At 43.1% G+C, this 27971-nt stretch overlaps 2 protein-coding genes across 2 annotated transcripts; both read left to right on the forward strand.

Annotated features, from left to right (window-relative positions):
• Positions 1–5957: 5957 nt before the first annotated feature.
• Positions 5958–6989, forward strand: LOC307167533 (trace amine-associated receptor 13c-like; the record flags this gene model as incomplete). Its single annotated transcript, XM_079886700.1, has 1 exon — positions 5958–6989. The coding sequence occupies exon 1, from the start codon at positions 5988–5990 to the stop codon at positions 6987–6989; it is 1002 nt and encodes a 333-aa protein (XP_079742826.1). The 5' UTR covers positions 5958–5987.
• A 7764-nt stretch (positions 6990–14753) lies between these two features.
• LOC307170998 (trace amine-associated receptor 13c-like) lies at positions 14754–15785 on the forward strand (the record flags this gene model as incomplete). The annotated part of the gene is made up of 1 exon (XM_079892334.1): positions 14754–15785. The coding sequence occupies exon 1, from the start codon at positions 14784–14786 to the stop codon at positions 15783–15785; it is 1002 nt and encodes a 333-aa protein (XP_079748460.1). The 5' UTR covers positions 14754–14783.
• Between the last annotated feature and the right edge of the window lie 12186 nt (positions 15786–27971).

Genomic DNA, 27971 nt, shown 5'->3' on the forward strand with positions numbered 1-27971 from the left:
GCGGCTGGCAGACACAGCCCCATGGCCAATCCCGGTGAGTAGAGACCATCTCTCCCAAGCCCGAGGTTCAATTCTGCATCCCCATCCGGAGCGCTGGTCTCTGCATGCGTGGGAAATCAATGGTTACTCGATGATTTGCCAGAAGGGGTCGTTAACACGATAGCGCAGTCCAGAGCCCCCTCCACGAGGCGGCTCTACGCGTCTAAATGGACTGTGTTTAACAAATGGTGCACGGGAAAAAATCTAAACCCTCAGTCATGTGGGGTCCCGCGGGTTTTGTGCTTCCTTCAGGAGCTGCTGGACGCGGGCAGGTCCCCCTCCACGCTCAAGGTCTATGTTGCGGCTATTGCAGCGTTCGCCGATTCGGCACGCTCTGGCTTCAGTGAAACGCGTGGGTGACTTACATGCGCTATCAGTTAGCGCAGCGTGTCTTGAGTTTGGACCTAATGACTCCTTAGTCATTCTCAAACCGAAGCACGGTTACGTCCCCAAGGTATTGGGCACTCCTTTCAGAGCACAGGTCATTTCCCTCTCAGCCCTGCCGACTTCTGGCAGTGAGGCTGGTAGTAACCTCCTTTGCCCCGTTAGGGCTTTAAGGTGTTATGTCACGCGCTCTGCCGCCTTCCGGCGTTCGGAGCAGCTTTTTGTTTCATTTGGAGGGCGCACCAAGGGTCTCGCCGCCTCGAAACACAGTCTGTCCAGATGGATAGTGGATGCTATTGCAGCAGCTTATGCGTCCAAAAACCTGCAGTGCCCTTTGGGCATCCGGGCTCACTCCACCAGAGGCATGGCCTCATCGTGGGCATGGTGTAGTGGAATTTCCATTCACGACATTTGTGCGGCGGGCTGGGCCTCCCCGTCTACATTTGTCAGGTTCTATAACCTGGAAGTTCCCGCCCTGCAGGCGAAACTTCTATCAGTCTAAGTCGTGTTTTTGCCCTGCTCAGACTTCTGCGCGCAGGCCAGTTACTCGATTTAGCTCTCCTGGTTGAGCTGCACCAGCAAGGGTTGTGTCTGTAGATGTGTAGACCGGCAGTGCCGCCTTACTCCCCTTATGTGTGCTTATGAACATGTGTGGGCCCGCTCTGCTGGCCACCCTTTTTCCCACCTTTCAGTGCTCCTTGGGCTTCCCCGGTGGTTATGTGTGGATGCTAGGCGTGCACGGCGTGGACAAAGAGTTCCCGTAGCGTAAGCTTACTTACGCAATATGAGAGAACCACTCGTAAGAGAACGTTACTGGTTACTGAACGTAACCTCGGTTCTCTCTAGAAGAGGGAACGAGTATTGCGTAACCTGCCGTGCTCGCGCCACGAGCTCATGTCGCTTCAGTCGACGGAAACCAGAGATTTAGCCTCCGAGTGTCACATGCCTGTCCTGTCTTGTTCTGCACATGGGTGTTTTGTTATTTTGGGCCATGTGCTCGTGTTATTGTCTGATCCCTCCCCCGTGTTATCTGATTATTGTTTGAGTTCATCCACCTGTTCCCTCCTGATTAGTTTCCCTTTATTAGTTCCCTCTTGTTTGCAGTCTGTGTCGGTTCGTTGTCTAATGTTTCCTGTTCCCCGTGATCCTTCAGTGAGTTTCATGTTCTGGTTTTGTTTCGTATTTACTAGTTATGTTTTCCCCCTCGTGGGTTTTGTTTTGTGTTTGATTTTCTTTATTGTAAATAAACCATCATTTTCCTGCACTTGAGTCCTCGCACTTTTTTGTATTATATTTAACCGTGACAGAACGAACCGACCCATATGAGGACTCAGCAGAGAAGAGGGGCGCAACCAGTCTCCTGTCCACAATGGGAGCGGATTATCCAATTCAAGGAGCTAGCCTCCCTCCGTCAGCAGGGGACGGAGGTGAGAGAGTTCAGCCAAAGGTTCAGCAGCGCTGCTGAGGGGCTGAACCTTAGCGAGGAGGCTCGAAAGGATTTATTTAATTATGCGCTTGATGAACCGATGGACTGGCTGATCCGAAGGGCTTTTGATGGGGTCAATTTTGAGGTGATGGTGAAGGGTCTTATTCGCCATCAGGAGAGAATTGCCAGGAAGGTGGTCCCAGTTCCGGTGATCCCGAGTCCGATGGTCCCGAGTCCAGTGGTCCCAGTTCCGGTGGTCCCGAAACGGAGAAGAAGGAAGACTCCCTCCGTGACTGTCCCGGTGGTCCCAGTTCCGGTGGTCCCAGTTCCGGTGGTCCCGAGTCCGGTGGTCCCGAGTCCGGTGGCCCCGAGTCCGGTGGTCCCGAGACGGAGGAGGAGGAGAAACCCCTCCACAACGACTTGTCCGGTGGCTCCTGACCCAGAGACCATTCCGGAGGTGACTGCCATCCCTGACGCGTCGCTCAGGCGTCCTGCTCTGTCCGCCCCGCCCGAGCTGCTCGCCCTGCCGGCCGATCCAGAGACTGTTCACGTCACGCCTGCCGAGCCTGTGTCTTCGGATAAGATGGCCGCCGCCGAGCCGGTGGTGTCTGTTCCTGAGCCTGAGCCGGTGGTGTCTGTTCCTGAGCCTGAGCCGGTGGTGTCTGTTCCTGAGCCTGAGCCGGTGGTGCCTGTTCCTGAGCCTGAGCCGGTGGTGTCTGTTCCTGTTCCTGAGCCGGTGGTGTCTGTTCCTGAGCCGGTGGTGTCTGTTCCTGAGCCGGTGTCTGTGTCTGTTCCTGAGCCGTTGTCTGTGTCTGTTCCTGAACCCGAGCCGGTGGTGTCTGTTCCAGTTCCTGAGCCGTTGGTGTCTGTTCCTGAGCCGGTGTCGTCTGTTCCAGTTCCTGAGCCGGTGTCGTCTGTTCCAGTTCCTGAGCTGGTGTCGTCTGTTCCAGTTCCTGAGCCGGTGTCGTCTGTTCCAGTTCCTGAGCCAGTGTCGTCTTTTCCAGTTCCTGAGCCGGTATCGTCTGTTCCAGTTCCTGAGCTGGTGGTGTCTGTTCCTGAGCCTGAGCCGGTGGTGTCTGTTCCTGAGCCTGAGCCGGTGGTGTCTGTTCCTGAGCCTGAGCCGGTGGTGCCTGTTCCTGAGCCTGAGCCGGTGGTGCCTGTTCCTGAGCCTGAGCCGGTGGTGTCAGTTCCAGTGCCTGAGTCGGTGGTTCCAGTGCCTGAGCCGTTGGTGCCAGTTCCAGTGCCAGTTCCGGTGGTGCCAGTTCCTGTGCCTGAGCCGGTGGTGCCAGTTCCAGTGCCTGAGCCGTTGGTGCCAGTTCCAGTGCCAGTTCCGGTGGTGCCAGTTCCGGTGGTGCCAGTTCCTGTTCCTGAGCCGGTGCCACCAGTTCCTGTTCCTGAGCCGGTGCCTGTTCCCTGGCCGCCCGAGGGGTCGTCTCCGCCATGGCCGTCCGAGGGGTCGTCTCCGCCATGGCCGCCCGAGGGGTCGTCTCCGCCATGGCCGTCCGAGGGGTCGTCTCCGCCATGGCCGCCCGAGGGGTCGTCTCCGCCATGGCCGCCCGAGGGGTCGTCTCCGCCATGGCCGCCCGACGGGTCGTCTCAGCCCTGGCTGCCTGCACGATCTTCTCCGCCCTGGCCGCCAGATGGACTGACATTTTCGCCCTGGCCTCCCGAACTCTGTGGTCCGCCCTGGTCTCCCGAACTGTCCTTTTCCTCTGCCCCGCCCTGGTCTGTCCCTCCCATCCCGACTGTCCCTCCCGCCCCGCCCTGGTCTGTCCCTCCCGCCCCGCCCTGGTCTGTCCCTCCCGTCCCGCCCTGGTCTGTCCCTCCCGCCCCGCCCTGCCCTGGTCTGTCCCTCCCGCCCCGCCCTGGTCTGTCCCTCCCGTCCCGCCCTGGTCTGTCCCTCCCGTCCCGTCCGGGTCTTATGGAGCGTCTGGTAGCCGCTCCGTAGGGAGGGGGTAATGGCACATGCCTGTCCTGTCTTGTTCTGCACATGGGTGTTTTGTTATTTTGGGCCATCTGCTCGTGTTATTGTCTGATCCCTCCCCCTTGTTATCTGATTATTGTTTGAGTTCATCCACCTGTTCCCTCCTGATTAGTTTCCCTTTATTAGTTCCCTCTTGTTTGCAGTCTGTGTCGGTTCGTTGTCTAATGTTTCCTGTTCCCCGTGATCCTTCAGTGAGTTTCATGTTCTGGTTTTGTTTCGTATTTACTAGTTATGTTTTCCCCCTCGTGGGTTTTGTTTTGTGTTTGTTTTTCTTTATTGTAAATAAACCATCATTTTCCTGCACTTGAGTCCTCGCACTTTTTTGTATTATATTTAACCGTGACACCGAGCCTTCCTTATATACGCTAAGCCACCTCCCATTCTGGCGGGCTGTGACGCGTGAGGGCGTGTTTATTTTTCTTTATTTGGCAAAAAGCACAACACTTTGTTTTTATTGTGAGTATACACAAAAATAATACACATTTAACAGAATCGATTGATGTATGAAACTCCTATGGAAAATCAAAGTCAACAGAGTATTTATGAGTTTCTTTTACACTGATAAAAAAAAGCGAGCTGGTATCGCCGGCGATACCGCCGACCTCAGGGGGTTAACTTAACATTATAGTCCTTCACCTCTATTGTAATCTCAAAGTTATGGCTAGTTGATAATACCTAGAATATCAAAAACGGTAGATCCTTTTTTTATTTAGCACCTAAACTCTGGAACGGTCTTCCTAACATTGTCCCGGAAGCTGAAACACTCTGTCAGTTTAAATCTAGACTAAAAACACATCTCTTTAACCTGGCATACACATAGAGCATTATACATTCCTATTATTCAAATCAGTTAAATGATTATTAGGCTGCATATCGTCGTTGTCGGGCGGAATCTTCTTATCTCCAAAACCATTATTTAGGAAATTATTTAATAGGAAATTTTAAAAAACGGCATATTTTTTTGAGTTATTAAATATTGTTTTGTTAAAGTCGGTATTATATCTTATATTGCTTTCATATACTGTTGTATACCAACATTAACACAACATTTCCCCCAAATCATGTTTAATCGGAGATACGAGATTTATGACTTGGGAGCAGGGAGATACGAGGTTACGCTGTCATTGATAAGAACAGTACGGACACAGACGTTGCTGCTGCCAGCAATGTTCATCAAAGTCTATGGTCGCATTGAGCCTTTTGACAAGAGATAAGGCTTTAAGAGCTATTCAAATCTAATGATTGTGGTTACATCTCCCTAAACTCCATTTTAAACGTTTAAGAGATATGAATAACCTCAGATGACTTATTATCAGGAGTAAATGAGACACTTGCAATTACATGTTTGACCAAAGAAATAGAAAAGTGACCAATCCTAAGTCAAAACTTCACTTCATGCATTCTACTAGTGCTGCTTCCTACTGTTTCCTTCCTTTTTTTCTGCTGTGTAACAACAAAAGGGATATGCGCCACCCAATGGTCAAAGTTGACACAATGAACCTTAGATGGCACGAGCAGAAAAAACATATATATTTTTGTCCATATAATGGATGTCATTGGGAACTGAAATCTTTTATAACACATATATTCAATTCAATAGCTTTTTCACTGTAAAGTAAAAAAAATTATTTCAGCATTTTTGATAATGTGTTCTGTATATGGGACAGTTATTGCCCACTTATTACATTGCAATAGTTAATTTACAGGATAAACTGTGAGGATTATGGACAGCTCAAGCATTCTTGAGTTCCAATGGATGACATAACCCCTCTATTTCTGGACCCCATTCCTAATTCACAGAAATCATCTTAACCTCACCAAGGGACCCCTCAGACGAGTTCCAGGAGCCGCTCAAAGCAAGCGTGATCTACAGGGACTGATTACTGATAAGAAATGAAGCAAAAAAAAAATCCATTACGTTTTAAACAGTGTAAGATATTTCTAATCTGGACTGAAGAAATTAATTGCATTTCATAGCTAATGTTCAACAAGAAAAACATTTAAAATAAGAAATGATTAATAAATAATAAAAAAACGCTTGAATGTTACATCATCAGTGGGCAGTAGATGGGTGGGCCGTCTGATCCAGACACTGTATAAATTATATGACAAGAAAGAGAGCAGAACAAACTCCTAACATGAGGAGACTCACTCATGGCCTATGAGACAGAGGATCATGAGACTCTTTACTGCTTTCCTGACATCAACTCATCTTGTATCAAGACCTTTGAATACTCTAGACATGAATACATTATTATGTATGTGTTTTTTTCATTGCTGTCAGTATGGACTGTGTTTCTGAACCTGGTGGTGATCATCTCTATCTCTCACTTCAAGAAGCTTCACACTCCAACAAACCTGATTATTCTCTCTCTGGCTGTGACCGACATGCTTATTGGACTTATTGTGATACCCATACAGGCCATCACACAGATTGAGGCTAGATGTTGGTACTTTGGAGAAACTTTCTGTAGACTTTATATTATATTCTTTATATTGCTCACCACAACATCTTTCACTAGTTTAGTTTTAATTGCTGTCGATCGTTATGTGGCTGTGTGTTACCCTTTACACTACCCACAGAAAATAACCAGAACTAAAACTTTAATAGGCATCTGTCTGAGCTGGGCTTTTTCATTTTCTTATGGTCTTTCAATTGTAATTGTGTATAAATATTTAAACATTTTTTCCATACCTGCCATATGTTATGGACATTGTAGTTTTAGAGCGGGATATCTCGTGTTTATCGCTGATGCGTTTATTACTTTTATTTTTCCATTTACCATATGCCTAACTTTATATATGAGGATTTTCTATGTAGTACTTCAGCATGTGAAAGTTATAAACTCTCTGAAGGGTGGTAAATGTGTAACAGAAGGTTCATTGAAGAGGAAATCTGAGAGTAAAGCTACTCTGATATTAGGAATCATTGTGGTAGTTTATGTGTTTGGCTATGTTCCATACTATACCTGTTATATGTTGGTAAACTCTGAAATAGTCATAACTATTGTAAAATGGCTGTGGTACATAAACCCATCTCTGAATCCTCTGATCTATGCTATATTTTATCCCTGGTTTAAAAAGACAGTTAAACTCATCTTAACTCTGAAAATATTTCAGCCAGCATCCTCTCTGATCGATATTTTTACAGAATAGAATAGAATAGAATAGAATAGAATAGAATAGAATAGAATAGAATAGAATGAGGCATTTATATAGCGCCTACATATGTACTACTGTACACCCAAAGCACTTTACAATCATATCAGGGGATCTCTCCTCAACCACTTGGATGATGTGACAGCAGCCACAGTACAACAGCCCCAGTGCACTCACCACACACCAGCTATAGTGGAGAGGAGAGAGAGTGATAGAGCCAATTCAATTACAGAGCATCAATTGTAATAAAACTGGTAAAGCTGTCACTCATAAAGGATAGGATTATCTTTGTAGGATTTATATTTGTAATTTACATGTATCTTTGTTTTATTTCAGAGAGTATGTTTTCTGCTTTTGATGTTCAATTTGAACAATTAATTAAACTGAAATTAGTTCATAAATTGTATTAAATTAGCTCATTAAATAAACTAAATGGTAAATGTAGATATTATGTGCTTTATGCTTAATCACTTTCATCAGTCATGTTGCATCTGTGTTATCAAAAACATAATGACAAAAAAGGGACAGTCATACAGAACTAAACTCGGTCAAAAAAGTGATGTCTAACTTTCAACTGCTTTTATTTCCAGAAAATGTCTTAATGTATAAAAATTGCTATGAACATAAAATGATTCAACAACATAAACTAAAACAGTTCCGCAGACATTTGATGAAAAGAAATGGAACAGTGAGTCCCTGAACAATATCAAAATAAGCAGTCATATGTGGTGTAGCCATCTCCCGTTCCATCCTTCCCTCACTCGTGAACAAGACCCCAAGATACTTGAACTCCTCCACTTGAGGCAGGAACTCTCCACCAACCTGAAGTGGGCAAGCCACCCTTTTCCGACTGAGGACCATGGCCTCGGATTTGGAGGTGCTGATTCTCATCCCAGCCGCTTCACACTCGGCTGCAAACCGTCCCAGTGCATGCTGAAGGTCCTGGTCTGATGGGGCCAGCACGACAACATCATCCGCAAAAAAAATTTGAACAGAACCGGCGACAAAGGGCAGCCCTGCCGGAGTCCAACATGCAATGGGAACAAGTCTGACTTACTGCCGGCAATGCGAACCAAGCTCCTGCTCTGGTCGTACAGGGACCGGACAGCACTTAGCAAATGTTACCCCACTCTTCCACCAAGGCTCCCAAAGTTCTCAAACATGGTTCCTGGATTAGAAATCACAGTTTGTGTGTGTGTGTGTGTGTGTGTGTGTGTGTGTTCTGGGAAACCCAAACGTCCCCACAAAGGTAGTAATATCAGAAATGTCTGACCTTGAGGAAACTTTTTTTTCACTGTAACTATAAACAATAATTTATTTTAAAATAATTTATTTTAATAATTATTTTAACAATAATTTACTGTTATTACTATGGTAAATACATTTTTCGGATATATAACAAGGACACTGTAAAATAAAGTGTTACCAAATTTTGCAATGTTAATATGTTGAATATGGTGCATATTTCTATAGTAAGCATTCATAGAAAAATCTAAAGATAAAACTATAGAAGATTGGCAACTACCAATGTAGGAGTGAAATATAACATCAGATCTGTCATTTCACTCATTATTACAACAGAGGAAATAAATCTTCTCTCAGTCTATGACATAAGCTACAATGTGTTTGTGCTTTACCAACCTTAATATAAATTGAATACAAAAATTGAGAGACAAAATGACACAATGACAAAAATTGAGAGACAAAATCAGTCAAGAGTTTGACAAGAAAGGTTGCTTTGCTGAAATATCATATAGTGGGAAATCGGTGTGCGGCCACTAACACGACGCCATTTTAACAGAAGCAGAATCACTGAAGGAAAGAAGAGAACAGAAAAAGAGTCAAACGGGACAAACAGGAGTGAGCCGCCAAAGGGCCATCATTCCACGCTGCATGAGGGCCAGGGGCCTCATTTATAAACGTTGCGTACGCACAAAAGAAGGCGTACGCCGCTCTCTACGCAATAATTGGTATTTATAAAAAGCAAACTTGACGGGGAAAATGTGCGGTCCTTCACAAAAACTCTGACCCAGGCGTACGCACAAAAACGGGTGAAATGAGAAATGGCGACACCGTCGGCAGATGAAGAAACACATGAAAGTGTGTGAACCTGTAGATCGGTGTGTAAAAGAAATGGCAATACTGCCTCTCATAAATAACATGAAGACTTCACAAAGCAAGTCTTACAATTAACAGCCTACACAAACACCCGTTTGATCGATCTGCAGTGTAAAACAAACACAATCAAACGAAGATTACAACAGAAATGCAAATTAACACATATTGGGAAAAATATATAAATATGTTCTGCAATAATATTAGCATGTTATGCAATTCATCCTCAGAACACATCTGTAGCTTGTCAGATGCTATCAAATGGATGGTAATAAAATGCCATGATGCCATCACAATGCGTAAAGAGGCACAATGGCTGATCTTGCGCTTCACGCTTGCGTGTGAGTGAAGTTACGTTTCTTGGTTTTCCTCTGTGTTTGCCATGATTTCGCAATCGATGAATATTAACTTGTGGGCGTTTCACGGTCTATTTATGGGCAACTATGGGCGTGACATGAAGCCGCAAAAGCTGCGCTACATTTAGAATTGATTGTGATTTATTAAGGGAAAACTGCGTAGGATGTGCGTGCGCACGGTTTTAAAAATCCAAATATTTCTGTGCGTACACACGTCCTATGTTTCATCCGTACGCCACTTCTGACGCAAATCCTACGCATCATTCCACATGCCAGATGTGGGCTGGATCTGGGACGTCAAAATGTTGCTATGTGGGTGGTTACCAATGCAATAAAACTTTAAAACTGAGTAAAGTTGTCGAGCTGGATGAAAAAAATACAGCTAGATTCAAATTCAGGTAGTTACAGATGGAAGATGGGTCAGGCAAAGACAAAATCTTGACTGTAATTGTTGGTGTGTTTGATATTTACATTTAGCCATTTAGCAGACGCTTTTAAGCAACTTACAAATTAGGACTTAATTAAGCAAGTCATCGTGAAGAGGCAAGAAACAACGCAAGAAGTGCTCAAGATACGAAGTTCAGGCATTGTTCAGAGTAGCATAAGCCAGATAAGCGAGGATTTAAAGGAAGGAACCCCTTTTTTTTTAGGTCAAGTGCTCACGGAAGAGATGAGATTTCAGCTGTCTTTTGAATGTTGCCAGGGATTCTGCATTCCGGATGAGGGTGGGGAGAGCGTTCCACCAGCACGGAACTGAGAATGAGAATGTTCTGGAAAGTGATTTTGTGGCTCTCTGTGATGGAACCACGAGACGTCGCTCGTTGACCGATTGTAGGCTTCTGGTAGGGGTGTAGGCTCGTAGGAGCGAGTGAGTGAGTGAGTGTGTGTGTGTGTGTGTGTGTGTGTGTGTGTGTGTGTGTGTGTGTGAGAGAGAGTGAGGCTTCTGGTAGGGGTGTAGACTCGTAGGAGCGAGTGAGTGAGTGTGTGTGTGTGTGTGTGTGTGTGTGTGTGTGTGTGTGTGTGTGTGTGAGAGAGAGAGTGAGGCTTCTGGTAGGGGTGTAGACTCGTAGGAGCGAGTGAGTGAGTGTGTGTGTGTGTGTGTGTGTGTGTGTGTGTGTGTGTGTGTGTGTGTGTGAGAGAGAGAGTGAGGCTTCTGGTAGGGGTGTAGACTCGTAGGAGCGAGTGAGTGAGTGTGTGTGTGTGTGTGTGTGTGTGTGTGTGTGTGTGTATGTGTGTGTGTGTGTGTGTGAGAGAGAGTGAGGCTTCTGGTAGGGATGTAGACTCGTAGGAGTGAGTGAAAGTAGGAGGGAGCTGAGCCTGTGATAGATCTGTAAGTAAGCGTCAACGCCTTGAACTTGATGCGAGCAGCGAGAGGTAGCCAGTGCAGAGAGATGAACAGAGGAGTGACGTGGGCTCTTTTGGGCTTGTTGAAGACTGAATCATCTGTAGAGTTTTAGTTGCACATGATGGAAGTCCAGCCAGAAGAGCATTGCAGTAGTCAAGCCTAGAAATGACCAGGGCCTGGACTAGCCATACAGCCCTGCTATTTAATGTCCTTGAATGAACTACTGACTTGTTGAAACAATTTACTTTGGTAGACAGCAGGAAAAGCAATGTGTGGGAAATCAAAGCAGGCCAACAAGTTGGATGAATAAGGTGTAGAAATTGCTGTGTGCAGGCATTGATGGCTCCTCAAAGGTTGGCATTGGTCTTGATAAATTGCAGTTAAACATATTTGTAGATGATGATGATCTGAAGCCTTCAGTGTGCAATGTGCTCTCTACTTATTTCTTTTTTCCAAAAGGTCTGAATATGTATAAAAGACAAATATTTGCCTATACAATGTTTCTCCAAAAAGAGTTCCAGAGTGCTATACCTGGAGAAGGTGTCAGAGGCCCTGAGTATCTTCAACCTCTTCAGAAAATGAGACATTGCTTGTACCTTGTAACAGTATAAAACGTTACTTGTGTTTTTTATTGTTTTCCTATGGCTATTGAATGAAAATTAGTATCTGGGTTTAACTTAATACCACTACAAGCCGCTAGGGGGCACTAGTGCAAGAGGGCTACCAAATATAAACCTGTAAAACCCATGAACAAGTCAGTTCAGTTTGGTAGAAGGAAACCTCATGGTTAACTTTTATGCTACCTGCTAGCTGTTGGAAGTCCTTTTCTGAGAACTCGTAGAGTTTATGCTCAAATAAAGGACTTTTTTCCATTATCAGTCATTATCATCATTGGACCAATACAACACTTGTTGTGCTCTATTGAACTATGTTTGGAGGATCCGCTATAGATCTCTGTGAAACGAGAGTTAGGGATCTGTGGGTTACCATACTGTAGCCATTGACTAACTTCACCTCACCTTCATTTTTGGATTATTGGAGTGTATCATTGCATCGCTCTCAAATAACCTTGTGGATTTAAACTCATCTCATCCCATCATCATCATCATCATCATCATCATCATCATCATCTCTGCTCATCTAAAGACTGGACATTGACGTTAAGTTTCATTTATTATTTAGTTCCAGTGCCTGAGCCGTTGGTGCCAGTTCCAGTGCCTGAGCCGTTGGTGCCAGTTCCAGTGCCAGTTCCGGTGGTGCCAGTTCCGGTGGTGCCAGTTCCTGTTCCTGAGCCGGTGCCACCAGTTCCTGTTCCTGAGCCGGTGCCTGTTCCCTGGCCGCCCGAGGGGTCGTCTCCGCCATGGCCGTCCGAGGGGTCGTCTCCGCCATGGCCGCCCGAGGGGTCGTCTCCGCCATGGCCGCCCGAGGGGTCGTCTCCGCCATGGCCGCCCGACGGGTCGTCTCAGCCCTGGCTGCCTGCACGATCTTCTCCGCCCTGGCCGCCAGATGGACTGACATTTTCGCCCTGGCCTCCCGAACTCTGTGGTCCGCCCTGGTCTCCCGAACTGTCCTTTTCCTCTGCCCCGCCCTGGTCTGTCCCTCCCATCCCGACTGTCCCTCCCGCCCCGCCCTGGTCTGTCCCTCCCGCCCCGCCCTGGTCTGTCCCTCCCGCCCCGCCCTGGTCTGTCCCTCCCGCCCCGCCCTGGTCTGTCCCTCCCGTCCCGCCCTGGTCTGTCCCTCCCGTCCCGTCCGGGTCTTATGGAGCGTCTGGTAGCCGCTCCGTAGGGAGGGGGTAATGGCACATGCCTGTCCTGTCTTGTTCTGCACATGGGTGTTTTGTTATTTTGGGCCATCTGCTCGTGTTATTGTCTGATCCCTCCCCCTTGTTATCTGATTATTGTTTGAGTTCATCCACCTGTTCCCTCCTGATTAGTTTCCCTTTATTAGTTCCCTCTTGTTTGCAGTCTGTGTCGGTTCGTTGTCTAATGTTTCCTGTTCCCCGTGATCCTTCAGTGAGTTTCATGTTCTGGTTTTGTTTCGTATTTACTAGTTATGTTTTCCCCCTCGTGGGTTTTGTTTTGTGTTTGTTTTTCTTTATTGTAAATAAACCATCATTTTCCTGCACTTGAGTCCTCGCACTTTTTTGTATTATATTTAACCGTGACACCGAGCCTTCCTTATATACGCTAAGCCACCTCCCATTCTGGCGGGCTGTGACGCGTGAGGGCGTGTTTATTTTTCTTTATTTGGCAAAAAGCACAACACTTTGTTTTTATTGTGAGTATACACAAAAATAATACACATTTAACAGAATCGATTGATGTATGAAACTCCTATGGAAAATCAAAGTCAACAGAGTATTTATGAGTTTCTTTTACACTGATAAAAAAAAGCGAGCTGGTATCGCCGGCGATACCGCCGACCTCAGGGGGTTAACTTAACATTATAGTCCTTCACCTCTATTGTAATCTCAAAGTTATGGCTAGTTGATAATACCTAGAATATCAAAAACGGTAGATCCTTTTTTTATTTAGCACCTAAACTCTGGAACGGTCTTCCTAACATTGTCCCGGAAGCTGAAACACTCTGTCAGTTTAAATCTAGACTAAAAACACATCTCTTTAACCTGGCATACACATAGAGCATTATACATTCCTATTATTCAAATCAGTTAAATGATTATTAGGCTGCATATCGTCGTTGTCGGGCGGAATCTTCTTATCTCCAAAACCATTATTTAGGAAATTATTTAATAGGAAATTTTAAAAAACGGCATATTTTTTTGAGTTATTAAATATTGTTTTGTTAAAGTCGGTATTATATCTTATATTGCTTTCATATACTGTTGTATACCAACATTAACACAACATTTCCCCCAAATCATGTTTAATCGGAGATACGAGATTTATGACTTGGGAGCAGGGAGATACGAGGTTACGCTGTCATTGATAAGAACAGTACGGACACAGACGTTGCTGCTGCCAGCAATGTTCATCAAAGTCTATGGTCGCATTGAGCCTTTTGACAAGAGATAAGGCTTTAAGAGCTATTCAAATCTAATGATTGTGGTTACATCTCCCTAAACTCCATTTTAAACGTTTAAGAGATATGAATAACCTCAGATGACTTATTATCAGGAGTAAATGAGACACTTGCAATTACATGTTTGACCAAAGAAATAGAAAAGTGACCAATCCTAAGTCACAACTTCACTTCATGCATTCTACTAGTGCTGCTTCCTACTGTTTCCTTCCTTTTTTTCTGCTGTGTAACAACAAAAGGGATATGCGCCACCCAATGGTCAAAGTTGACACAATGAACCTTAGATGGCACGAGCAGAAAAAACATATATATTTTTGTCCATATAATGGATGTCATTGGGAACTGAAATCTTTTATAACACATATATTCAATTCAATAGCTTTTTCACTGTAAAGTAAAAAAAATTATTTCAGCATTTTTGATAATGTGTTCTGTATATGGGACAGTTATTGCCCACTTATTACATTGCAATAGTTAATTTACAGGATAAACTGTGAGGATTATGGACAGCTCAAGCATTCTTGAGTTCCAATGGATGACATAACCCCTCTATTTCTGGACCCCATTCCTAATTCACAGAAATCATCTTAACCTCACCAAGGGACCCCTCAGATGAGTTCCAGGAGCCGCTCAAAGGAAGCGTGATCTACAGTGACTGATTACTGATAAGAAATGAAGCAAAAAAAAAATCCATTACGTTTTAAACAGTGTAAGATATTTCTAATCTGGACTGAAGAAATTAATTGCATTTCATAGCTAATGTTCAACAAGAAAAACATTTAAAATAAGAAATGATTAATAAATAATAAAAAAACGCTTGAATGTTACATCATCAGTGGGCAGTAGATGGGTGGGCCGTCTGATCCAGACACTGTATAAATTATATGACAAGAAAGAGAGCAGAACAAACTCCTAACATGAGGAGACTCACTCATGGCCTATGAGACAGAGGATCATGAGACTCTTTACTGCTTTCCTGACATCAACTCATCTTGTATCAAGACCTTTGAATACTCTAGACATGAATACATTATTATGTATGTGTTTTTTTCATTGCTGTCAGTATGGACTGTGTTTCTGAACCTGGTGGTGATCATCTCTATCTCTCACTTCAAGAAGCTTCACACTCCAACAAACCTGATTATTCTCTCTCTGGCTGTGACCGACATGCTTATTGGACTTATTGTGATACCCATACAGGCCATCACACAGATTGAGGCTAGATGTTGGTACTTTGGAGAAACTTTCTGTAGACTTTATATTATATTCTTTATATTGCTCACCACAACATCTTTCACTAGTTTAGTTTTAATTGCTGTCGATCGTTATGTGGCTGTGTGTTACCCTTTACACTACCCACAGAAAATAACCAGAACTAAAACTTTAATAGGCATCTGTCTGAGCTGGGCTTTTTCATTTTCTTATGGTCTTTCAATTGTAATTGTGTATAAATATTTAAACATTTTTTCCATACCTGCCATATGTTATGGACATTGTAGTTTTAGAGCGGGATATCTCGTGTTTATCGCTGATGCGTTTATTACTTTTATTTTTCCATTTACCATATGCCTAACTTTATATATGAGGATTTTCTATGTAGTACTTCAGCATGTGAAAGTTATAAACTCTCTGAAGGGTGGTAAATGTGTAACAGAAGGTTCATTGAAGAGGAAATCTGAGAGTAAAGCTACTCTGATATTAGGAATCATTGTGGTAGTTTATGTGTTTGGCTATGTTCCATACTATACCTGTTATATGTTGGTAAACTCTGAAATAGTCATAACTATTGTAAAATGGCTGTGGTACATAAACCCATCTCTGAATCCTCTGATCTATGCTATATTTTATCCCTGGTTTAAAAAGACAGTTAAACTCATCTTAACTCTGAAAATATTTCAGCCAGCATCCTCTCTGATCAATATTTTTACAGAATAGAATAGAATAGAATGAGGCATTTATATAGCGCTTACATATGTACTACTGTACACCCAAAGCACTTTACAATCATATCAGGGGATCTCTCCTCAACCACTTGGATGATGTGACAGCAGCCACAGTACAACAGCCCCAGTGCGCTCACCACACACCAGCTATAGTGGAGAGGAGAGAGAGTGATAGAGCCAATTCAATTACAGAGCATCAATTGTAATAAAACTGGTAAAGCTGTCACTCATAAAGGATAGGATTATCTTTGTAGGATTTATATTTGTAATTTACATGTATCTTTGTTTTATTTCAGAGAGTATGTTTTCTGCTTTTGATGTTCAATTTGAACAATTAATTAAACTGAAATTAGTTCATAAATTGTATTAAATTAGCTCATTAAATAAACTAAATGGTAAATGTAGATATTATGTGCTTTATGCTTAATCACTTTCATCAGTCATGTTGCATCTGTGTTATCAAAAACATAATGACAAAAAAGGGACAGTCATACAGAACTAAACTCGGTCAAAAAAGTGATGTCTAACTTTCAACTGCTTTTATTTCCAGAAAATGTCTTAATGTATAAAAATTGCTATGAACATAAAATGATTCAACAACATAAACTAAAACAGTTCCGCAGACATTTGATGAAAAGAAATGGAACAGTGAGTCCCTGAACAATATCAAAATAAGCAGTCATATGTGGTGTAGCCATCTCCCGTTCCATCCTTCCCTCACTCGTGAACAAGACCCCAAGATACTTGAACTCCTCCACTTGAGGCAGGAACTCTCCACCAACCTGAAGTGGGCAAGCCACCCTTTTCCGACTGAGGACCATGGCCTCGGATTTGGAGGTGCTGATTCTCATCCCAGCCGCTTCACACTCGGCTGCAAACCGTCCCAGTGCATGCTGAAGGTCCTGGTCTGATGGGGCCAGCACGACAACATCATCCGCAAAAAAAATTTGAACAGAACCGGCGACAAAGGGCAGCCCTGCCGGAGTCCAACATGCAATGGGAACAAGTCTGACTTACTGCCGGCAATGCGAACCAAGCTCCTGCTCTGGTCGTACAGGGACCGGACAGCCCTTAGCAAATGTTACCCCACTCTTCCACCAAGGCTCCCAAAGTTCTCAAACATGGTTCCTGGATTAGAAATCACAGTTTGTGTGTGTGTGTGTGTGTGTGTGTGTTCTGGGAAACCCAAACGTCCCCACAAAGGTAGTAATATCAGAAATGTCTGACCTTGAGGAAACTTTTTTTTCACTGTAACTATAAACAATAATTTATTTTAAAATAATTTATTTTAATAATTATTTTAACAATAATTTACTGTTATTACTATGGTAAATACATTTTTCGGATATATAACAAGGACACTGTAAAATAAAGTGTTACCAAATTTTGCAATGTTAATATGTTGAATATGGTGCATATTTCTATAGTAAGCATTCATAGAAAAATCTAAAGATAAAACTATAGAAGATTGGCAACTACCAATGTAGGAGTGAAATATAACATCAGATCTGTCATTTCACTCATTATTACAACAGAGGAAATAAATCTTCTCTCAGTCTATGACATAAGCTACAATGTGTTTGTGCTTTACCAACCTTAATATAAATTGAATACAAAAATTGAGAGACAAAATGACACAATGACAAAAATTGAGAGACAAAATCAGTCAAGAGTTTGACAAGAAAGGTTGCTTTGCTGAAATATCATATAGTGGGAAATCGGTGTGCGGCCACTAACACGACGCCATTTTAACAGAAGCAGAATCACTGAAGGAAAGAAGAGAACAGAAAAAGAGTCAAACGGGACAAACAGGAGTGAGCCGCCAAAGGGCCATCATTCCACGCTGCATGAGGGCCAGGGGCCTCATTTATAAACGTTGCGTACGCACAAAAGAAGGCGTACGCCGCTCTCTACGCAATAATTGGTATTTATAAAAAGCAAACTTGACGGGAAAATGTGCGGTCCTTCACAAAAACTCTGACCCAGGCGTACGCACAAAAACGGGTGAAATGAGAAATGGCGACACCGTCAGCAGATGAAGAAACACATGAAAGTGTGTGAACCTGTAGATCGGTGTGTAAAAGAAATGGCAATACTGCCTCTCATAAATAACATGAAGACTTCACAAAGCAAGTCTTACAATTAACAGCCTACACAAACACCCGTTTGATCGATCTGCAGTGTAAAACAAACACAATCAAACGAAGATTACAACAGAAATGCAAATTAACACATATTGGGAAAAATATATAAATATGTTCTGCAATAATATTAGCATGTTATGCAATTCATCCTCAGAACACATCTGTAGCTTGTCAGATGCTATCAAATGGATGGTAATAAAATGCCATGATGCCATCACAATGCGTAAAGAGGCACAATGGCTGATCTTGCGCTTCACGCTTGCGTGTGAGTGAAGTTACGTTTCTTGGTTTTCCTCTGTGTTTGCCATGATTTCGCAATCGATGAATATTAACTTGTGGGCGTTTCACGGTCTATTTATGGGCAACTATGGGCGTGACATGAAGCCGCAAAAGCTGCGCTACATTTAGAATTGATTGTGATTTATTAAGGGAAAACTGCGTAGGATGTGCGTGCGCACGGTTTTAAAAATCCAAATATTTCTGTGCGTACACACGTCCTATGTTTCATCCGTACGCCACTTCTGACGCAAATCCTACGCATCATTCCACATGCCAGATGTGGGCTGGATCTGGGACGTCAAAATGTTGCTATGTGGGTGGTTACCAATGCAATAAAACTTTAAAACTGAGTAAAGTTGTCGAGCTGGATGAAAAAAATACAGCTAGATTCAAATTCAGGTAGTTACAGATGGAAGATGGGTCAGGCAAAGACAAAATCTTGACTGTAATTGTTGGTGTGTTTGATATTTACATTTAGCCATTTAGCAGACGCTTTTAAGCAACTTACAAATTAGGACTTAATTAAGCAAGTCATCGTGAAGAGGCAAGAAACAACGCAAGAAGTGCTCAAGATACGAAGTTCAGGCATTGTTCAGAGTAGCATAAGCCAGATAAGCGAGGATTTAAAGGAAGGAACCCCTTTTTTTTTAGGTCAAGTGCTCACGGAAGAGATGAGATTTCAGCTGTCTTTTGAATGTTGCCAGGGATTCTGCATTCCGGATGAGGGTGGGGAGAGCGTTCCACCAGCACGGAACTGAGAATGAGAATGTTCTGGAAAGTGATTTTGTGGCTCTCTGTGATGGAACCACGAGACGTCGCTCGTTGACCGATTGTAGGCTTCTGGTAGGGGTGTAGGCTCGTAGGAGCGAGTGAGTGAGTGAGTGTGTGTGTGTGTGTGTGTGTGTGTGTGTGTGTGTGTGTGTGTGTGAGAGAGAGTGAGGCTTCTGGTAGGGGTGTAGACTCGTAGGAGCGAGTGAGTGAGTGAGTGTGTGTGTGTGTGTGTGTGTGTGTGTGTGTGTGTGTGTGTGTGTGTGTGTGTGTGTGTGAGAGAGAGTGAGGCTTCTGGTAGGGGTGTAGGCTCGTAGGAGCGAGTGAGTGAGTGAGTGTGTGTGTGTGTGTGTGTGTGTGTGTGTGTGTGTGTGAGAGAGAGTGAGGCTTCTGGTAGGGGTGTAGACTCGTAGGAGCGAGTGAGTGAGTGAGTGTGTGTGTGTGTGTGTGTGTGTGTGTGTGTGTGTGTGTGTGTGTGAGAGAGAGTGAGGCTTCTGGTAGGGGTGTAGACTCGTAGGAGCGAGTGAGTGAGTGAGTGTGTGTGTGTGTGTGTGTGTGTGTGTGTGTGTGTGTGTGTGTGTGTGTGTGTGTGTGAGAGAGAGTGAGGCTTCTGGTAGGGGTGTAGGCTCGTAGGAGCGAGTGAGTGAGTGAGTGTGTGTGTGTGTGTGTGTGTGTGTGTGTGTGTGTGTGTGTGTGTGTGTGAGAGAGAGTGAGGCTTCTGGTAGGGGTGTAGACTCGTAGGAGCGAGTGAGTGAGTGTGTGTGTGTGTGTGTGTGTGTGTGTGTGTGTGTGTGTGTGTGTGTGTGTGTGTGTGTGTGTGAGAGAGAGAGTGAGGCTTCTGGTAGGGGTGTAGACTCGTAGGAGCGAGTGAGTGAGTGTGTGTGTGTGTGTGTGTGTGTGTGTGTGTGTGTGTGTGTGTGTGTGTGTGTGAGAGAGAGAGTGAGGCTTCTGGTAGGGGTGTAGACTCGTAGGAGCGAGTGAGTGAGTGTGTGTGTGTGTGTGTGTGTGTGTGTGTGTGTGTGTATGTGTGTGTGTGTGTGTGTGAGAGAGAGTGAGGCTTCTGGTAGGGATGTAGACTCGTAGGAGCGAGTGAAAGTAGGAGGGAGCTGAGCCTGTGATAGATCTGTAAGTAAGCGTCAACGCCTTGAACTTGATGCGAGCAGCGAGAGGTAGCCAGTGCAGAGAGATGAACAGAGGAGTGACGTGGGCTCTTTTGGGTTTGTTGAAGACTGAATCATCTGTAGAGTTTTAGTTGCACATGATGGAAGTCCAGCCAGAAGAGCATTGCAGTAGTCAAGCCTAGAAATGACCAGGGCCTGGACTAGGCATACAGCCCTGCTATTTAATGTCCTTGAATGAACTACTGACTTGTTGAAACAATTTACTTTGGTAGACAGCAGGAAAAGCAATGTGTGGGAAATCAAAGCAGGCCAACAAGTTGGATGAATAAGGTGTAGAAATTGCTGTGTGCAGGCATTGATGGCTCCTCAAAGGTTGGCATTGGTCTTGATAAATTGCAGTTAAACATATTTGTAGATGATGATGATCTGAAGCCTTCAGTGTGCAATGTGCTCTCTACTTATTTCTTTTTTCCAAAAGGTCTGAATATGTATAAAAGACAAATATTTGCCTATACAATGTTTCTCCAAAAAGAGTTCCAGAGTGCTATACCTGGAGAAGGTGTCAGAGGCCCTGAGTATCTTCAACCTCTTCAGAAAATGAGACATTGCTTGTACCTTGTAACAGTATAAAACGTTACTTGTGTTTTTTATTGTTTTCCTATGGCTATTGAATGAAAATTAGTATCTGGGTTTAACTTAATACCACTACAAGCCGCTAGAGGGCACTAGTGCAAGAGGGCTACCAAATATAAACCTGTAAAACCCATGAACAAGTCAGTTCAGTTTGGTAGAAGGAAACCTCATGGTTAACTTTTATGCTACCTGCTAGCTGTTGGAAGTCCTTTTCTGAGAACTCGTAGAGTTTATGCTCAAATAAAGGACTTTTTTCCATTATCAGTCATTATCATCATTGGACCAATACAACACTTGTTGTGCTCTATTGAACTATGTTTGGAGGATCCGCTATAGATCTCTGTGAAACGAGAGTTAGGGATCTGTGGGTTACCATACTGTAGCCATTGACTAACTTCACCTCACCTTCATTTTTGGATTATTGGAGTGTATCATTGCATCGCTCTCAAATAACCTTGTGGATTTAAACTCATCTCATCCCATCATCATCATCATCATCATCATCATCATCATCATCATCATCATCATCATCTCTGCTCATCTAAAGACTGGACATTGACGTTAAGTTTCATTTATTATTTTGTCACACCACCTCAGAGTTAAAGACTTTGCTTCAGTATATTTGTTTATTGTTGGAGGAATTATATAGTATGCACTTATGGAATAAAAAAGATAAAAAGGAATATTTGTTGAATGAAGTGGTTTAATTTTTCAGTACTGGTCAAATTTCTGTTGAACCTCCTCAGTGTAACACCTAAAGAAAAAAGGGGTTGTTGCAGAATGGCGCCCGAACAGGGACCCGCTTGAGCTTTTGTGGGATTCCTAGTATTTAAAAATAAATTTTGACGGTACTGAAAACCCTTCATAAACAAATATTCCTAACAATCATCTGCTATGGAAGAAAGAGAGCATATCTCTGATTATTCTGATGAAGCTTTCATTCATCGTAGGGATCCTGTGACAACTTTAATAGATACTTTTAGTGAATTGTACTTAGATTCAGAGGAAGAAAGGGAAGGTAGAGTTGAGTCACCAGACCATAGAGTTGAACAAGATGGAGAAACTGACAACTTACCCTTGCCTCCCCCACCTCATGATTTTCAAGAAGATAAGTTACAATTCGGCAGTGATGAAAATGTCCAACGAATGAGTAGTATTGAAGAGCACCTTGTGGATCTGGAACACAGAGTCAGTGACTTCGTTACCTCAGAGACATTGAGCACGAAACTGAGAGCATATGAAGACAGAATGAATTATCGTCTAAAAAGAGAGATAGATCGAGTTCACCAACAATGCTATGCCAAAATTGATGATTTAGCGAAGGGCATGGTGGATTGTTTGAAACGACGTGATAAACAGCTGGAGCAACAGTTCAAGGCTATTCAACCGGTCATGTCAACTCCTGTTCATTTCAGCACAGATGCATCTCACAGAAAATCTCACACAACCTCTAAGATTACCTCAATACCACAAGATACAACGAGGCAAGTAACACATCTTTCTTCAGCATCTCATCCGCCTTCTGTTAAAATGGATTTACCTACCTTTAGTAATCTGATTTCAGAAGACCCCATTGAATTTATAGATCGCTTTGAAGAGTATAATGAATTGAGACCCATGTCCCACGAAGAGGTGTTGGCAGCACTATCCGTAAGTCTTAAGGGAACCGCTAAGAGCTGGTGGAGAGCAGAGAAACAGTATATTAGAGATTGGGATTCATTCAAAGAAAAATTCCTGTTTTCATTTTTGAACGAAGACCACAAGAAAGTTGCTGCACAGAAATTGGCAAATTACCGACAGAGGGTCAACGAATCGGTGAGAGACTTTGCTTTCAACTATAGAGCGATGTCACTAAAAATTAACCCTTTGCTGCCTGAAGCTGAACTAGTGCAGGCAACGTTAAGAAACTGCAATCCGCGGTTAGCATCACTGTTGAGGGGAACGGTGAAAACTATTGATGAGCTGGTTCGTCTCGGTACCCAAATAGAAAGGGACTGGACTGAGAATAAAAGAAGGTGGAATCAAGAGAAAGGTGAGGAACAGAAGAAGAGTTCTGCTGGTGAGAAAAATCAGTCTAATCGCCTGATGCTGCTTGATCCTGCTGCTGGCTCTCAGTGTAATAATGTACTGCAGGCACCCTTGGTTTTAAATCACTCATTCTTCAATGCGGTCATTGATACGGGAAGCACTTTTTCTTTGATGCAACAGAAAGTATGGCAGAGACTAAAGAGAAAGGATGAGCTTTTGACCAGAAGCGATCAGACATTCATGCTTGCTAATGGCCAGAGTCAAAAAGCTCAAGGTAGAATACTATGGGAATGTGAGATGTACGGATCAAAACATGAGGTCACATTCTATGTGATGAAAGATGAGGATTTGGCAGTACCTATCATCTTAGGTTTGAATTTCCTTAAAGAAGCCAAGGTCACCATTGATTTTAATGCCTCACGTATATCTCTGCCTGATACTAACTCTAGTCATCCCATGAGTTTTAATAAAACGCACGAGCACCCTGCTGTACGATTTTATGCTGCCCAAGGAGAAGTCGAGTTGATGTGCGATGAGAAGTCGAAGTTAATCGACCAAGTCATAGAAAACTCTCAGGCTGCAGTCAAGGTAAAGAATCAATTGAAAGCTCTTTTGTTGGAGTGGCCTTCAGTATGTACCACAAATATTGGACGTACAAGCCTGATCAAGCATGAGATTAAAACTATTGATGAACTTCCTATAAGAAAGAGACCATATAGAGTTTCGAGAATCAAAAATGATTTTATTGAAGAGCAAATTAAGGAGTTGCTTCAATTAAAAATCATCAAACCTTCTACATCTCCATGGGCCTCACCAGTGGTAGTCGTAGACAAAAAAGATAAGGGATCTAGGTTATGCATTGATTACCGAGGTCTGAATGCAAAGACACATCTTGATGCATACCCGATGCCTCAAATCATAGACATTCTGGATTCGCTCCAAGGAGCCAAAGTGTTTACCACGTTGGATTTAAAGAGTGGTTACTGGCAAGTCGAAATGGATCCTGCAAGTGTACAAAAGACGGCTTTCATTACAGCTTCAGGCCTATATGAATTTTTATGTCTTCCTTTTGGCCTCAAAAATGCTGCAGCGTCATTCCAACGGCTGATGGAACAGGTCTTGAGGGAGCATAAGAACAAATGTTGCATGGTCTATATCGACGACATCATTATATACTCACCAGACATTCAGTCTCACCTGCATCATCTCAAGCAAGTGTTCCAGAGTTTACACAACGCCGGGCTCACGCTTAACCTCAAGAAATGTAAGTTCATCTGTTCTTCACTTGACTACCTAGGACACACTATCACAGCAGATGGAGTTAAGATGAATGAAGACAAAGTGGATGCGATCAAGACATTTCCTACTCCTAAGAACTTAAAGGAGGTTCAGCGATTTCTGGGTCTAGCAGCTTGGTACCATCGCTTTATCCCTGATTTTTCTAGTAAAACAGCACCATTGCACGCACTGAAGAAGAAAGATGCGAAGTGGAATTGGACTGAAGAGTGCCAACGTTCGTTTGAGCTGATTAAAGATGAACTTACTAAGGCTCCTGTTTTAAACACACCTAACTTTGAATCTTCTTTTAGAGTACAGACTGACGCAAGCGATGTGGGTCTAGGAGCTGTGTTAACACAAGAGGTGGATGGCCAGGAGAAGGTAATTGCCTACGCGTCACGTTTGCTCAGAGGTGCTGAGAAATCTTATTCAACATCAGAAAAAGAGTGTCTTGCAGTTGTATGGGCAGTAGAGAAGTGGCACCATTACCTAGAGGGTAGAGCGTTCGAAGTGATCACAGATCACGCTTCCCTAGTATGGCTATTCCAGCATCCAAAACCAACATCTAGACTGGAATGATGGACTATAAGGCTGCAGGGGTATCATTTTGCTGTACGATACAGAAGAGGACAATGTAATGTAGTACCTGACGTATTGTCCAGAAGGTATGCAGTTGAGACACCAGCGGTGGTGTTACATACACCAGCTAAGGGCGGTTTTAATCCTGTCACGTGTGATCTGCCAGTGGATTTGTCACAAATTGCAGCAGAACAGAAACTAGACCCAGAGTGCCAAGAATTGATGGTTAAAGCAGAGAACCAGAACTCCACTGACTTGAAGAGAACGCACTATGTTTTCAAGAATGCAGTTTTATTTAGGAGTGTACCAGACTCCAAAGAAGGCCAGAGATTCCAAGTTGTCATTCCTGCAAAGTTGAAGGAAGCAATTTTAACATATGCACATGACAATCCCCTAAGTGGACATTTGGGTAAATTTAAGACACTGATGAGACTTTTAGAGTTCGCCTATTGGCCCTCAATTCGCACAGATGTATGGCAACACTGTAGGAATTGTCAGAAATGTCAGCAATACAAGCCGACTAACTTAAAACCAGCGGGGAGCCTTCAAAGTGTACCTCTAGTCGAGCCCGGCTATATGCTGGGAATGGACATCATGGGACCATTTCCCCGAAGCACCCGACAGAACGAATATCTGCTGGTTATAGTGGACTACTTCTCAAAATGGGTAGAAGTATTTCCCATGAGGGCTGCCAAGTCTGCTACCATTGTGCGAGTCTTAAGAGAGGAAATCTTCACGAGATGGGGAACACCAGCTTTTATTGTGTCTGACAGAGGTACGCAATTCACCTCCAACATTCTTGACCAAGTATGTAAACAATGGCATGTAACTCAAAAACTCACAACAGCATATCATCCTCAGTCCAACCTCACAGAAAGAGTCAACCGGAACCTAAAAACGATGATTGCCACATATGTTGAGCAAAACCACCGTACCTGGGATCATTGGATTTATGAGTTCAGATTTGCTCTAAATACTGCATGGCACGAAAGCACAGATTATTCCCCTGCAGAGATAGCTTTAGGCAGACAGTTGAAAGGTCCTCTGCAGCGAGCTTTACAGATTCCTCCAGACCCTGATCAACTATCGTACAGTACTCTTGAACGCCAAAAAAATTTGTATGAATCAGTAAGAGAGAATGTGGAGAAGGCTCAAGCTAGACAAAGAAGGTATTATGACTTAAGAAGAAGGACTCAGAATTTCGATGAGGGAGATTTAGTATGGGTAAAAACTCATCCCCTTTCTCGAGCAGATGATGCCTTTATGGCAAAAATTTCTCCTAAATGGAAGGGCCCAGCAAGAGTGGAAAAAAAGCTAGGACCTGTTAATTACAAGGTGGCTATGTTGTCTGATCCGACTCAGATAGATACTTACCATACCCAGAATTTAAAAATTTTCCATGGGAAAATTTAAGGTCACGGGGAGGGGTATGTAACAGTATAAAATGTTACTTGTGTTTTTTATTGTTTTCCTATGGCTATTGAATGAAAATTAGTATCTGGGTTTAACTTAATACCACTACAAGCCGCTAGGGGGCACTAGTGCAAGAGGGCTACCAAATATAAACCTGTAAAACCCATGAACAAGTCAGTTCAGTTTGGTAGAAGGAAACCTCATGGTTAACTTTTATGCTACCTGCTAGCTGTTGGAAGTCCTTTTCTGAGAACTCGTAGAGTTTATGCTCAAATGTGAGTATTGTTTGACTGTATATTGATGTATTTGAAATGAATAATGTCTGATGTTATGTTTTACTTTCTTTGGTAGAAAGGACTTTTTTCCATTATCAGTCATTATCATCATTGGACCAATACAACTCTTGTTGTGCTCTATTGAACTATGTTTGGAGGATCCGCTATAGATCTCTGTGAAACGAGAGTTAGGGATCTGTGGGTTACCATACTGTAGCCATTGACTAACTTCACCTCACCTTCATTTTTGGATTATTGGAGTGTATCATTGCATCGCTCTCAAATAACCTTGTGGATTTAAACTCATCTCATCCCATCATCATCATCATCATCATCATCATCTCTGCTCATCTAAAGACTGGACATTGACGTTAAGTTTCATTTATTATTTTGTCACACCACCTCAGAGTTAAAGACTTTGCTTCAGTATATTTGTTTATTGTTGGAGGAATTATATAGTATGCACTTATGGAATAAAAAAGATAAAAAGGAATATTTGTTGAATGAAGTGGTTTAATTTTTCAGTACTGGTCAAATTTCTGTTGAACCTCCTCAGTGTAACACCTAAAGAAAAAAGGGGTTGTTGCAACCTGATGGATGCCAAAGCCCACAATACAAAATGTGAGGTGATGCTTTTAACCCTCTGAGGTTGACAAACGTGGCGGTGCATTTTTCTGGATTTTCTTCACATAGTAGCACAATAGACTTAAATTTCTCCGTCATTTATGGTCATATATAAAAAAGAAATATGAAAAAAGAATCTGTGATATTTCTACTATTGTATGTGTCCACTTACAATCAAATCAAAACATTGTGCTTTTGTAAATTAAAGAGAATAAACAGGGTGTGCGTTCTGCCTTTCCGTCTCGGTGAACTTTTTTTTCTTGAGCACGTCTATAAACTGAAACAAAACTCAGCGAATACTTGTCACACATTTATGAGCCATATACCTTTATAAACATTTAAGTGTGTACTTTTAAATGATCGGATTCAAACTGAAAACAAATATTCTCTGTTTAAGTAATTTGTATAAAACCAACAAGATGTCCAGTTTCTCAAAACCTTGCTCATTATTTATAATTTGACCACGCCCACACGCATAAAAGAGATTGACATGCAAACAGTGTTGGGGAAGTTACTTTTAAAAAGTAGTGTTTGCTCGTTACTCGTTACTTTTTTTTAAAGTAATCCGTTACTTTACTTAGTTACCCCCTTTGGAAAGTAACTTTTTACGTTACTCGTTACTTTTACGTTACTTTTATGTTGCTTGACTTTGGGCAGAACCCAATATCTGTAGACAATATCTGTATCCTACATCCTTCAGCCAGCACCCATATCACCCTGTAGCCCAAGACTGGTTGCCCACAGAAGCTAAGCAGGGCTGAGCCTGGTCAGTACCTGGATGGGAGACCTCCTGGGAAAACCAGGTTGCTGCTGGAAGAGGCGTTAGTGAGGCCAGCAGGGGGTGCTCACCTTCCTTTGGATGAGACGTTAAACCGAGGTCCTGACTCTCTGTGGTCATTAAAAATCCCAGGATGCCTTTCGAAAGAGTAGGGGTGTAACCCCGGCATCCTGGCCAAATTTGCCCAGTGGCCTCTGTCCATCATGGCCTCCTAATCATCCCCATATACTGATCTCCACCAGTAAGCTGGTGTGTGGT

This window comes from Squalius cephalus (genome assembly GCF_949319135.1).
Source record: "Squalius cephalus genome assembly, chromosome: 1".
Taxonomy (NCBI): domain Eukaryota; kingdom Metazoa; phylum Chordata; class Actinopteri; order Cypriniformes; family Leuciscidae; genus Squalius; species Squalius cephalus.